At 35.5% G+C, this 15,086-nt stretch overlaps 1 protein-coding gene across 1 annotated transcript in view; it reads right to left on the bottom strand.

The window, feature by feature from the left end:
* The window catches only part of UNC13C (unc-13 homolog C), a 493,476-nt gene that overhangs the window by 228,396 nt on the left and 249,994 nt on the right, over window positions 1-15,086 (bottom strand). The window contains exons 14-16 of the mRNA XM_076004387.1: window positions 12,848-12,916; window positions 11,243-11,332; window positions 6,277-6,405 (exon numbers count right to left, since the gene is read on the bottom strand). Of these exons, the coding sequence (XP_075860502.1) occupies window positions 6,277-6,405; window positions 11,243-11,332; window positions 12,848-12,916 (288 nt within the window). The remainder of the gene's footprint in view (window positions 1-6,276; window positions 6,406-11,242; window positions 11,333-12,847; window positions 12,917-15,086) is intronic.

The following is a 15,086-nucleotide window of genomic DNA, read 5'->3' as shown; positions in this document are numbered from 1 at the left end:
TTATCTATATTATCTGTATTATCTCTCTCTATATATATGCAAAGATGAACCAGAAAGCTAACATCAAATATACGACAGAGATTACCTCTCAGGTAAGAGGAGAAGGAATTTCATTTGGGAGGGAAACAAAGAGACTAAGCATATATGTATAATTTTTCATATATGTGTGTGGATGTGTGTTTATCCAAAAGTTATAAAGAATGAAATGTGTTCTATTGATATTATATATGTATTTAACTGGTATTGCCTCATAACAAAACACATTTAGGGAAATGATTTTTTAAAAGAAATTATTACATGAACGTCAAGAACTTTAGTTTGTTCCTGTTTATTTATCTTTAGCTTAAAACTTTCTAATCAAATTCAAAATCAGATTAAAAAATCATCCACAGATATACTTCAAATTTTAAAATATGGTATAATTTAGTTAATATATATATATATATCTTAGTATAATTTTCTTAGGCAGTTATTTAATTAACAACTTAAAATATGCCAAAAAATTTATAGTTTATATAGCAGCATGTTTAGACAAATAGATTTTTATTGGTTTTTGATGTTTTTCTGTGTAAACAGGTTTCCAGGTCAGGGTGGAGGTGGGTGGGGGCTGTAGAAGTGAGTTGATAAACATTTTCACTGGTCTACAGCAAAATTCTTAGGTTTACTTGTTTCCATGGAAGTGAGTTGCTGTGACATTAGCCCAGGATCACTCCTTTAGAAACACACTTTAAAAGACTATCTTATCCTCCCATCCCACAAATCTCTTTATGTAGATTTTAGTAAAATGGACATGTTCTAGCCATTGATAATCACTGTTAAGATTATCCAATTAATTTCTCCTGCTGTTGTTCCATGTTCCTAAAGCAACCTTTGGATTACAGATTTTCTTTGCATTTACATACCCTTCCAGGAGAGAAATAATATATATACATTTCAAGTCTATTTGTATGTATGTATGCACGTATTTATTTATTTTAAAGAAACTATCACTTGTTCCCTGAGGTGTCCTTAGAACCTATACCAGTGCCTAGCATACAATAATGCTGAGCGTATATTTGCAGAATGAGTATCTATCCTAGTTTATAGATCTCCCATTTATCTCTATGCATGAGACCAGTGACCTCTGCCCACATTGACACACTGGTGTTCTTCATTTTGCTAAGCCAAAGGATAAACATGGAGCCTGGTGATTTAGCCAAAGTATGTACCACCCACTGACTGTGCAGCCAGCCTTTGAAGACCCCATTTGGATCCTGCTCTTTTAACTACAACTATTTTGACATTTCTATCAAATCTATTTGCCTTTTCTATTCCAAGCATTTTAGTTTTACATGCTTCTTCAAAGTCCCTCTGGAGAGAGAAAGTATGCTTCCACATTTAAATAATCCGAATTTAACAGCCTTGGAATTCTTAATTTTTGGTTTCGGGCTTGATACCACCTAGAGAGAACTCTGATAAAACAGAAGCAGCATGAATATCAAAACTTCACCCTGATAGAGAAACTGAGACATGCAGAGGCTGAGTAGTTCATCAAAGGCTATAAAAACTAAGCAGTAGAGCCTAGATTTGAACTCAGGGGTTTTGATATGGGAGATCATGTTCTTGACCATAGGTTTTAAAGTAGAGTTTTTGAAGGAGACTATCAATAACTAATTAAGGAAATGCTATTTTTATAAAATTTTACTTTTATTAGATAAATACTTTATCAATCCTACTCTGAGTCAGGTGTACCACAGGGCAATGGGGACACTAAGATGTAACTCACAGCCTAGTGGGAAGACAGGCCAAACTGATGTCATACTATGTGCCTAATAAATTTGGCCTAATAACTACACTGGTGGTGTCAAGACAAGAGGTTGTCATGAACAGGGAACAGAAACACCTAATCCAGCTAGAAGAGTTTATAAAGGCTTTCTGAAGGTCAGCTGAGCTGGAGTTAGCTGTCAGGGGGGGCTTGGGGACGTGAAGCACACTCCAGGCAGGGGAAGATAATGCAGGCAAAGTCATAATGGAGTTTAGCATGTTGAAGCATGGAATGCAAGGTGGAGATGACATTAAAGTAAAAAGGGATAGTCAGGGCTTAAACTTCAGAGGGACTCTGGATAATGGCAAAGAGTTTGGACTTAATCCCACGAGTGAAGGAAGAGCCAGTCAAGACTTATAAATAGGTTAGTGACACAAACATGGACATATTTTAAATGGATCGTGGAAGTGGCAAGTAGGAAATGGATCTAAATGTCAGTCAGTCAAAATAAGCCAGATTGTGCTGTGATCATAACTCCAAATCTCAGTGAATTCATGCAATAAAGGATTATTTCTTAAATATCCAAAGTCTGAAGCTGGCTGGGCAGCCCTTCTCTGTCTGGTAGCTATACCATCTGGAATATGTATCCTTTCAGGTTCTGCACTGCAGGTTATAAGATGTTTGCATGGATTGGGACTAGAAGTAGATTTCATTAATTTTTCCCATATCTCATTGTCCAGGACCCTGCCACATGACAGGGTACACATGTCAGTGTACCTGCAGGGTTCAGTCTTGTTTATAATCTACCAAATGCACCTATAAATTCTTATTGTATTGTTTGACAGAAAACATTGTTTATTAATTTATTCAATTCATTCAACACATGCTTTTTTGAGCACCTGCTACTGCCATGAGTCATAAGCACTGCCACTACCATGAGTAGCAGGGGTACAGCCTCGTTCATGTTTCTTCCCTGTGCATTAAACTCTTCCTTGGCTCTCCAGGGATGTACTGATGTGTTGCAAAGGGGAAAGGATTAGATTAAGTGAGGCAGAAAGTGCAACATGGGCCAGACCATGAGAGGCTTTATAGGCCACTGTAAGGACTTTGAATTTGACTTAATGAAGGGCCTTTAGAACATTCTGTGCAGAAGAGTGATATAATCTGACTTACTTTTTAAAAGGATCATTCTGGCTGCTCTATTGAGAACAGACGTAAGGTGGTAGGTTGGAAGCATAGAGCTCTATTAGGAAGGTATGTGGTAATCCAAGTAACCAGTGACAATGGTCTTGCTTGGACAAGGGTAGAAGCATGGAGCAGCTGGTGAAAAGTGCTCAGCCTCTACACTCATTTTGAAGTTAAGGTATTTAACTTTGAAGGTAAAATCATCATAATTTGAAGACAAGTCAGATGTGTGGTATGAGACAAAAACATCTTAACTTGAATACCCAGGAGAATAAAGTTGCAGACAACTGAGCGGAGATGAGCCTTAATCATTTGAATTATTCCTAAAGACTTCAGAAAGGTTAATATTCTAAATTATTCAGCTCCAGTGTGTGCTTCCTTTAGAATTTCATATGATAACAATTTTTTATAAAAAAGTTTCTTATTAGATTTAAAGCTTAACCCCAAGCATCCCCTACATTGACAAAATTTCATATAAAATCTGTAGATATATTTACCTAAAAAGAAAGCTAGTTAGTAAGAAAATTATGTAAATATTTTGTTTTAAAAGCCAAGTCAGGAAATATTAAATTATATTAGATTTATTTTGATATAATACACTTCATTTATTTTTTTTGTTAGGGGCATTTTTGCTTTATGGGAACTGCCAATGAGGCTCTCTTATAGAAATAAACTGTTTAATTTGTTTATTACTATAAACATTTATGTATTAGAAAGACACTGAATAAGGTATGCAATTTTACCTTGGTGGTTTGATTCAGCCACTGGATGTGAATTAGCAGCCCATGAGGTGACAAAGATTCTGTCTTCAGTCAAACTTTGGTCAGACTCTTCTCAGCTCTCTTTTTAACTAGACCTAAACTTTTGAGCTTCCATTGCATTGTCAAATTTTAGCAAGAATCCTACTAAGTCAATTTAGCCAAAATCTCCCACTCTCAGCAACTGATCACCCTTTGATATCTGATCAGGTTCTCTTCCTCTACTACCACCCAGGTGATATCTGATCACCTTGGTCTGCCCTCAGCAAGAATCCTGTCATATCTGTTTATCCAGAATCCCCCCTTACCTCTGAATGTTATCTTTTAGTAACTGTCATCCAGTGACTTCCATCCCCCACCTCAGCTCCTTGGCTATAAATTCCCACTTTTCCTTGTAGTATTAGGAGTTGCGCCCAGTCTCTCTCTCATACTATAAAACCCCATTGTGGTAGCCTTCCTGTGTGACTATCACAATACTCTTCTTTGAATAGTCTGCCTTACCATTCTTCAATGATTATCATGAATAATTTTTCTCCTTAATGGAGATCATATTTGAGCTGCATTTTGATGAAGGCACAGTGGGGAAAGGGCATTTTAGGCATATAGAACAAGATACATAAATGTAGGAATGTGAAAGAGGATGTCTGATTCATGTAAATTATAGAATTTAGGGCTCATGAGAGCAGACCAGTTTGGTTTGAGATTGAAGTAAGAAATTGAAGCTGGTAAAGTCTGGCAATATTGATTACAAAGTTATGCATGGGTAACTTACATGGTATGATAAAAAGTTTCAATCTTATCCTTTAGGTAAAATAAAGACAATGGTGTTGAAAATATAGAAGAATTGCAAGAGCCTTGTGGGAGGAAGATAGAGAGTAGAGAACACACAAAGGGAAGCCATTAAGAAGTCACCCATAGAGCAAGTACAGGAGTGGACTAATTTAATCCCTAGAAATCTCAGAGAACCAAGGTTTTAAATTAGAGCATATCTATTAGGGTCGATAAGCTAAAATTATGGACAAGTATGTAGTTATATATTGTTTTGTTTATATAAAGTCAAACTCCAGCTTTAATTTTTTTTTCTCCTATTAGCCAAAGGAATCAGCAAGCTTACAATGATGTAGTACTATATGAATCCTAGCTTAAAATCCAATTCAGAAGAGTCCTACTTGCCTTCATCTGACACTTTATTTCTAGAATTTTCCTCACCCTAGTAACCAGAAAGTTCCATGGGTAATCACACAGTTTTCAATATTTAATGCAGCAACTGCATTCTTCAGGGAAGAAGGTAAGCAATAGATACATTTTTACAAGATATCCCTAAACACCAATTTTGTAGAAGTAATAGTAATATGTGTCATAGTGTGCATTAGAAAATACAACAAAAAGGCACATTATAAAGAGGGAAGTATGTGAAATCCACAGAACAAAGGAGTAGTGTCCAGAATATATTTAGAATCTTCTACAAATTAATTAATAAAAGAGAAGCGAGCCAAGAGAAAAATTAGCAAAGGATTAACAGACAAGTCATAGAAGGCAAAACTCAATTGTTTACTGAACATATGTGAAAGATTTTCAAACTCCTCATAGAACAATGTTCATCTCTAAGGAAGAAGGAAGGAAGGGGGACACAGTTGGGAAGAAGTACAAAGCAAAATGCCACTTTATATGTAAACATTACCTGCCTTTAAACAATAAAGAGCAGAGACATAATACTAAATGTTAACATTTGGTTATCTACCGTGTTTCCCGGAAAATAAGAAAGGGTCTTATATTTATTTTTCCTCAAGAAGACACCCTAGGGCTTATTTTCAGGGGATGTGTTATTTTCCCCTCAAAGCCTCAGCTTGCAGCACTCACAGGATGGCCGGGACCTGACAGGGGAAGCCGACCTTGTTGGTGGGGCTGCCCGCACCTTTCCGGTCACCTCTGGGATAGTAGCTGTCACGATGGGTCAGATGAGAAGGGCTGCATGGGTTGTGCAGATATGCTGCGCAGCCATGCCTATCACTAGGTCTTATTTTCGGGGTAGGGCTTATATTAAGCTAGGGCTTATTTTATGGGTAGGTCTTATTTTCGGGGAAACATGGTAGGTGGTAAGTATATGTGTGTTTGATTTGCTTTCTGTATTTTCGAAATATTCCTTAATAAATTAACCTATATAAAAATTTTACCACCTATTCTATAAAAATTTCTTCATCTATCACTTTTATGAGGTGAAGGCAGTGTAAATTAGAAGAACCTAGAAACAGTAGTGGGAATCCTAACATTTAGTCCCAAATATGCCACTTACCCAATGTGTGGCCTTGAACAAATCACTTAAATTCTCCTCAAACTGATTCCTCTGCTGAAAAACTTGAACAATAAGATCTTCCCTTACCATATAAAGTTATTATGGGGAGGGAATTAGTTCACATAAATTAAAGTGATGTTCAAATGTGAAGAAAAAGTACGGAAATATTCTCAAATGTTCAGTTAATGTGAAATTAAATGAGCATACTTTCCCATTTACTTTCATTCTAAACTTATTGAAACAGACATTAGAATCAGAAAAGTAGAGATCATAAAAGACGCACAGTTTTTTCTTACCGGGTCTATTAGCTGGGAATAGAGTTCATGGCAATTGTCAAAAATATACTTGTATGTAGAATCCAGGCAAGCCCTGACACAGTCCTTCACTACCGTGCTGGCCTTCGGGGGACTTTGCAGCTCCAGAACCTGATAGACAAATTATTATCTTAAATGCAACAATATAACATTGTAATCCAGTATAAACTACTTAAATCATATTCAATAAATGCTTTTAGTTGATCTTTCTATGTTTAAGAAATACACTCTTAGAATGTGGTTTTAAACGTGTAAAGATCCATTTTAGTTTTCTGATATAACAACTTATTGAAAATGATCATGGCTGTAAACATTCAAATGGAAACAAAGTGACCAGTTGCAACAGCATTCATTCTATTCCGTCATTCAACAAATATCTATCACTTATTCTATGCTAGATAATGGTGATACAGCAATGAATGGAAGAAACAAAAATCTCTTTCCTCATGTGCCTAAATTCTAGAGATAATAAATAAAATAAATAAGTAAAATATATTTTTGGAAAAGAAAAATAAAGTAGAGGAGGGGTGAGAGGAAGTGTTGCAATGAAATAGAATTAATACAGAGGACAGCAATAGCAGATGAAGACAGACAAGCAACAGGATGGAACGGGGAAAATCACATGTAGACCATTGTAAGAACCTTAGCTTTGAGCAAGGTGGGAAGAAATTGGATGGTTGAGCAGAAGGGCAAAATAACTATCTTTTAAAAGGCTCCCTTATACTGTCTTAAGGAGGGCTATGGAAAAGTAAAAAAAAAAAAAAAAAAAAAAAAAAAAAAAAAAAAAAAGAGAGCTGGTTAAAAGAATAATGTAACAATTCAGTCTAAAGAAAATAATGCTTGGACCAAGGTGGTAGGACTAGAAATTGTTAGAAGGAATCATATTCTGGTAAATTTTAGAAGAAAGAGCTAACAGGGTTTGCTGACAGATTGGGCGATTGGTGTAAGAGAAAGAAGGGAGTCACGTAAACTGCAAGATTTTATTTATCCTGAGCAACTGGTACAATGAAAGTGGCCTCAATTTAGATGGGAAGACTGTGTGTGGCTGAGACATCAGCAGCTCAGTTTAGGACAGCTTGAGATTAAGAAGCCTACTGGGCACCCAAGTAAATTTCAAGTAGACTTTTTGATAAATTAGTCTAAAGCAGTGTAAATGTTCTGGCTAGAGATATAAATTGGGACATTATTAGCTTACAGAAGAATATAAACAAACAATACTAGATGAGTATGGATAGAGAAGAGAGGAGGTCAAAGAAATAACTCCTATGTAATTCTAACCCTATGACATCAGGCAAATGAGATAGAACAAATGAGATAAAGCAGCCAATGATATAAGAGGAAAATCAAACAAGAGGAATATCCTGGAATCTAGAGAGGAAGAGCTTTCTGGAGGAAAGAGTAATGAAATGTGTTAAACTCTGCTGAGTATTATAACACGAGGATCCATAACTGATCACTAGATTTAGAAAAGCGACAGCCGGGCATGGTGGCGCATGCCTGTAGTCTCAGCTACTTGGGAGGCTGAGGCAGGAGGATCGCTTGAGCCCAGGAGTTTGAGGTTGCTGTGGGCTAGGCTGACGCCACGGCACTCTAGCCTGGGCAATAGAGTGAGACTCTGTTTCAAAAAAAAAATGGAAAAGTGATGGTCATTGGTGACTTTGACAACATTATTTTTGGTGAAGGGAGGGGGGGTAAAAGTCTGATTGAAGTAGGTTCAAAAAATAAGGGTGAATTTGAAGATTTAATATTTTAAGATTTACCATAAGGCTATAGTGATCAAGACAGTATTGTAGTGGTGAAAATATAGACAATTGAACAATATAGAGTTCAGAAATAGACTCAAACATATGTGGTCAATTGATTTTTTTACAGTGCTACAAAGGCAATTCAATGGAGAAAGGAAAATTTTTTCAATAAATAGTGTTGGAACTATTGAACATAAATATGTAAAAAAAATTATCCTTGGCCCATACTTCAAAATTACATAAAACAAAAACAGTAACAAAAAAGCCTCAGAATGCTGTATAAAATATAGTCCCAAATATAAAAGGTAATATAAAAATTTTAAAAGAAACATAAGAATGGCTCTTTGTGATCTGGGTTTGGCCAAAAGCATTATTCATAATGGAAAAATTGATAAAGTAGACCAAAATTAAAAACTTTTGCTAGGCAAAAGGTGCTCTTAAGAGAATGAAAAAACAAGGAAAAACAAGTAGAAAATATTAGCAAATCATATATTTGACAAAAGACTTGTATCCAAAATATAAAAAACTCTCAAAATTCAACAATATTGTATTCTTGAAAAATGCTTACAGAGTAGATTTTAAATGTTCTCACCACAAAAATGACAACTTTATGTACTAATGCATATGTTAGTTAGAGTTAGACATTCCATAATGTATATATATTTCAAAACATGTTGTACACAATATATATAATTTCACCTGTCAGTTTTTAAAAAATATTTTAAAAACCCTTGACAAAAAAAAAAAAGAAACAGGTTAATGAAAATGGGTAAAATCATTCAATATATTCTTTACAAAAGAAGATGTTCAGATGTTCAGCCCAAGGAAAGATGCTCAAAATTAATTTTTGGAGAAATAAAATGAAGAACCACAGTAAGATACTTCATTCCAATTAGAATGAATTAAATAGATAGACAGACAGACAGGTAGGTAGGTAGGTAGATAGGTAGGTAGGTAGGTAGGTAGGTAGGTAAGTAAGTAGGTAGGTAGGTAGGTAGGTAGGTAGGTAGGTAGATAGATAGATAGATAGATAGATAGATAGATAGATAGATAGATAGATAGAAAGGAAAACACCCAGAGCTTCATAAGAAGATGAAAAACAAATGGAACTCTCATACATTGCTGCTGTGGATTTCATCAAAAGAAAGTGAAAGCTTATGTTTATACTATAAATCTTTACATGACTATTTATAACAGTGTTATTTGTAATAACCCCAAATGGGTAACAACTCAAATATCTATCAATCAGTGAATGGATAAATATCCTATAGTACATACATAACAAAGAATTACTACTTATTAATAGCAATAAAAAGAAGTGAATTGTTGATGCTATCCATAACACAGATTAATATCCAATGTGTTATGCTACATTGCGTACTATTTCATTTACATGATGTTCTGGAAAAGGCAAACCTACAGCTGGAGAACAAAGTAGTGGTTGTCAGTGTGTGGGCGAGGGGTTGACTACAAGGGAATTTTATAGGTTTACGGAGCTGTTCTGTGTCTTGCAGTGGTGATTATACAGCTAAACATTTGTCAGAACTAATAGAACTGTACAAGAGTGACTTATGCTGTCTACGATAACAAAAAAAAGATAATTGGAGGAGGAAATTGTTCAAAAGATAATGGGAGGAAAGAAATTGGAAAGAAATGCACAGACGACTATTTTGAGTAGTTCTGCTATTAAAAGGAAAGATGAACTGGGTAGTAGAAGAAAATGAAGTCATTTATAAATAGTATTTTTGATATTGGGAAATTAATAGCATGTACTGCAGGGAAATTGATAATTCAGGAGAGTGGAAAGGATTGCTGGACCAATGTTTTAGTCCACAAGAGGAGATGAAATCAATTGCACAAGTGGAAGAGATGACCTTGTCTAGGATAGCAGATGCTCATCAACAGTAACAAAAAAGAAGGAAGAGTATATGGACACATGCATTAAGTACCTAGATGGAGTGGGCAGTGGGAACGTGTGGGTTCAGAGTTTGAGAACACTCTTCTGTCTTTCCTCCTTTTTTTTTCAGTGAAATACGAAGCAAAGTCATTAGCTAGTAGAGAAGATGGGGAAGGAGTAGTTGTAAATTTGAGGAGATTGTGTTTTAAAGCACTGTGGGGCTGGCTGAGGCACGGCCAGTTGTTTAACACTGTGCTGAACAACTCAATGTCATTCCTCAATATCCTCAATGCCATTCCTCATCCTCAGTGTCAATAGCAGACATCACTTGTCAATCTCAGTCAACTTGATTGGGTCTCACCGTCATTTTCTGCACACTGCTCCAGCAGCTACTGCTGGTAGATCAGAACTAACATAAATTCTATGTATGCCAGTTACCCAGTTTAGCCTGATTTTAAACCAAATGAATTTTAATTAAACTTTAAAAAATCTAAATGACCATTGATATAGTATGGTTTGGTTTTCTGTCTCTCTTGCATTATAAAACATCATTTTTAGAGTTTCTAATGAAATAAAAATCATGGGCAAATAAAAATAAAAAAAAATTCTTTCTTTTTTTTTCTGTCTAGGAACTTTCTGAATAATGATCATAATACTCTCTTTCAAAGAGTAAAAAATTTTAGCCTTTAGCTTGGCAAGTATGTTTTGGAAAGGCTTTACCTAAGTTGCATTCCTGGTCAAAATTATGATTGCAGAGAACTTGCTTTTAAAGCAAAAGAGACATATCTAAAAAGAAATGCCTGGATAGTTTGTTAAATAATAGCCAATTATACCAGTGGTGTAGGTGATCAAATATACTACATAGACACAGTATATTTGTCTAGGGCTGAAATGGAAGTTGCTAACATTGGGGGGTAAACTTTAAAAAGTCAGCTACTCTCCCTGCAGCAAAAAGTCAGCAAAGCATTTCAGTTACAACTAAAATGAGAAGTGAACTCCGTATCCATTTACCATTCTTTGGGATTCTTACTTTAAGTGCCATGCCCACTTACTAGAGAGCTTTGTTTAAGATGGAATTAATTTGGAACTAAATTTGAGCCAAATGTATCAGAGTGTTTCAAGTGTCTGGGATACTCTCTCTCTTCAATGCACCTTATATTGGAAGATTCATTTAACTCAGGCAAAGACAGCACAGCTTAATCAATGGGGTTGACAAAGTACTTGATCAAAGGAGGGTAAAACAAGACATTGCCAGGAAGTGCATGTGTTCTACTTCATTCCAAGACAGTGAAATAAAATAAGATACCTTCATCCTAAAAAAGGTGATACTTGTTAGCAGGTCGACTGTTGATTTCAAGTCTTGCAGCCTTTCAGTATTGCTTGCAGGAAAGTTGTCCTGGTTAATTAGGAAACAGAAAATAGGTAAAGTTATCAGCATTAAACCTCCAGTGGAAAAATAAATTTAAACTAGCTTCCTGTGAAAGAAAATGAAAAATAAACTGCATAAAAATTTAAAAATACTCCTAAAGTGTTCTTAAAATATCATAAAACATTGTAGAAAATAAACAACTTGGAAATGTTAACTTTTTAGTGTTAAAAAGCCATATTCATATTTATCCTCACAACACAATAAAAGATGCAAAACAATATCATTATTGCAATGCTATGATATTATTAAACCTTGTTCATAAAATAGTTTTGCTTCTAAAAGAAGGGAGTACAGTATAAATTTGAAAATATTTTTGTAATTTATTTTCCCAAGATAGGTTCCATTTTTAAAAAAATAGTATGGAAGTTATACAAGTACTATATTTACTTTCTTTGGTGAGAAGTAGCACTTAAAGATACAGATGTCCAGAATTTTGAAGGAAAGGAAAGGTATAATTATGAAAATGTTTGAACTAAGAAACAATTTTAACAGTGAGAAACTTCTCACATTAACAAGCCTCCAGACTGGCTTTCTAAAGAGCCAACAGGAAAGCCACAATTAATTTCTAGACATACATGAACTAGAGCAGAATTGGGTTGCCTAAATAATGAGATGGCGAATGGGGTGGCCTCAAGGCCCTTCTTGCTCCCCCCCCAAATCTTTTTCAATGACTGGACCATTGGTTCGCATCTCATGCTGGCCCAAGTTCCAACATGAAATGTGAGTTTCACAAAATTTGGCATTATAATTTCCAGAAATATGCAATTAAGGCATTTGTCAAGAAAAGACTAATTAAAACTGAATGCATGAGAGATACATGGGTACAAATAAGATGTTTAGAATAAATTATTTAAAAATGTAAGCTGTAGAAGAGCATCTGTAGTTATGGTAACTAAAATTTGTAACTAAATTTTTTGTAACTAAGGTATTTTATAACTAAAATCATATGTGTGTATATTTATGTACTTATATACATGAGTATATTTTCGTGTGTGGATGTGTTTCACCTGGAGGTGAAATACAGAATTGTAGATAACAAACACTGGGCAGTTCTGAAAGAGGACACTGTACTCATGTAGAAGAGAGAAGCAAGCAGTAAGTCCCAGTAGGAATCTCAGAAATTGGAAAAATATCAGAAAAATATGTCAGTAATAAAGGGTGAGATTTAAAATGAGTACTGGCCCACATGTCTACTGCATAAATTAGCTGAAGGTCACTAAATCTGATGGCTTTTTTAAAAAATTGTAAAATTAAAGCCACATGTGTGTGGGTGCACACACATATAGAGTATTACTGAAGGTTGATGTGGAGCAAAGTACCTGAATGACAAAAAAGATGTACTCGATTACTTCTAATGTGGCAGGACCTGAGATCAGTACTTTTACTTTTCTATTACTTAATGAGTAATTTTTATAATACGATTAAGAAATCACCTGGACCAAACACAACAGTTTACCTTTAAGCAATTCATTGTGTACATACCCTATACTTTGACAGGTCAATCCTTAAAGAGTTATGCAACTGGTCCAGTAGTTTTATGAATTTTTCCCTCTGTGCAAAGCAAACACAAAAGAGGAGAACGGAAATAAATGGCTATTCTAAAGCAGTTCTCACAACAATTTTATGAGCTATTGTCCCAATTTTATAGAAAGGAAAGATCAAAGAGGTCAGTGATTTGGCCAAGATCATGGCATAGCAGTGATTCAAACTCAGGTCTCTTTGACACCAAATCCATGCTCTTTTCAACAATTCATACTGCCTCTCTATGATAAATGAGACATGTATAATTGTTCTAACAAAGTACCTAGAAAGTTGTGTTCTGTAGAAACAGCTCAGACGAATGGCCTCTGTACTTCTTTATGTGTAATAACTCATTGCAATATAATGCATCAACAAGAGAAAATACAACCCATCCTTCTTTCTATTCCAGCACACCATGCCACCTCCCCAGAAAATAAATTAGTTTTTTAAACTTCTCCCCACCTCTAGAAGTGGGAACAGCTGCTATTTTTGTCAAAAACCAATTTGAAAAAGCATTTCCCTTTTGCAAGCAAATATAGACTTCATAACCCGAAAGGATCAATTTCTTTTAAAGGATGTTTATGCTTTAGCGATAAAAATAGTATAGAAATCAGGCCTCCCCAAAATGATGCTGCCTCCTTTTGATGCTGTCTCAGTGTTAGACTATCCTCTTCACAGAAGTATGATACAATGGGAAGAACAGAGTTTTACTAATAAGTATAAGGTTCAAGTTGTACGGATTAAATACAAACAAGAAAAAAACATTGAAGTCACACATACAAACCCTATAGATGTAGATATTCCACTATTCTAAGTCCCGGTTTTCTCATCAAAAATATTATGAAAATCAGTGGGGGGATGGAATATAATGACAAAAAATTGTCTCTTCCTACAGTAATATTCTGTAAACACCAAATTCCACTTTGGAATATGCTGATAAAAATGGAAACTTTCCCTAGTAGTTTCACATAGGAAGTGGATTTCTAGGGTATATGACTCTTATCCCTTGAAGTCACTGTCCTTATGGAGTGAGCTGAATATTACCAAGAGTTGATGAATTGTTCTTAAGTTGAAATTCCAGTTTTCTGAGTAAATTGCCTTTGTATTTATACATCACTGAACAAAGTTTGAGTATCCCCTTTGTGTTAACCCCCACAGAGGTAATAAAAGATCGTGAGAATTGAAACTTGCCTTCTAGATTTTGTTAGGCAAGTCAAGACTGTCTGTGCCAATGAAGCTACTGAAAATACAGATGAGGTGAAGATCTTAGATTTTTCTCTGCCATTCTCCATCAGACCTTCTCTGGGGAGGAGGTAAGCCATGCTGTCCTTTATTAACTCTCCAACTCCCATCTTTGTGAGTTGGTAGCTCTCAATTAAAAGAGAACAAGAGAAGAGCCACTACAATAATCAGTTTGGGCCACAGTAAAGTTAGTCATTTAAATGATTGTAAAAGTCAGTATGATTCATGGCATGTCTCTGGTTGCTTTGTCTGTCTGACCTCCGCAACTGGTACAAATCTTCAAGACAATGGAAGTGACTCTGATCCACCATGCTGGCCCTCTTATACCTACTGGGGTGAACTATGTTGATTTTCTGCCTGATAGCCAATCTTTTGCTGTTCCTTTCTAATAGAACCTCATGGGTCAAATGTGCCCAGTATGAAATGCTTACCTTCCCAGATCTCTTTTCCTCCAGGGATGGCCAGGTAGCATGGTTTTGGTTAAATTGCTTATTAAAGGACATGGACTTAGTTACCATATCATCAATGAATTATTATTTGGGGAGATCCTAAGAGTGCTTGGCAGATAGTGTCTATTAGTGTTTGCCCTAGAATTCTTCGTTAAATATAACTTTCAGCCTTTCTTATTTTGCCCTTTGTGCTTCTCCCCTTTCCCCACCTTAAAATCTGATAGACCCTAGAAAACGGAGCCCTCATTTCATGCCCATAAGACGAAAAGCTAAACAAATGCTAAGAAAGGAGTTCCCATGCCCATCTCACCCCATCTGCCCACCCTTTTTAAAAATTACAATCCTGAGCAGCTATCCTAGCCCTGAATTTTTTACCTCTGGGCTTAGGTTACACCGAGGGAAAAAAGCAAAATCTTATTTACTCAAGAGTAGTTGAGTTTCTGTGTCATGCAGCTGAACAGAATTCTGACTGATACAAATCACACATTTGGTTTCTCTCCCTGGTCTTC

The sequence above is a fragment of the Microcebus murinus genome, chromosome 6 (genome assembly GCF_040939455.1).
Source record: "Microcebus murinus isolate Inina chromosome 6, M.murinus_Inina_mat1.0, whole genome shotgun sequence".
In the NCBI taxonomy this organism is placed as follows: domain Eukaryota; kingdom Metazoa; phylum Chordata; class Mammalia; order Primates; family Cheirogaleidae; genus Microcebus; species Microcebus murinus.
The sequence above is the reverse complement of the archived record's forward strand: the minus strand, read 5'-3'. Positions and strand labels throughout refer to the sequence as shown.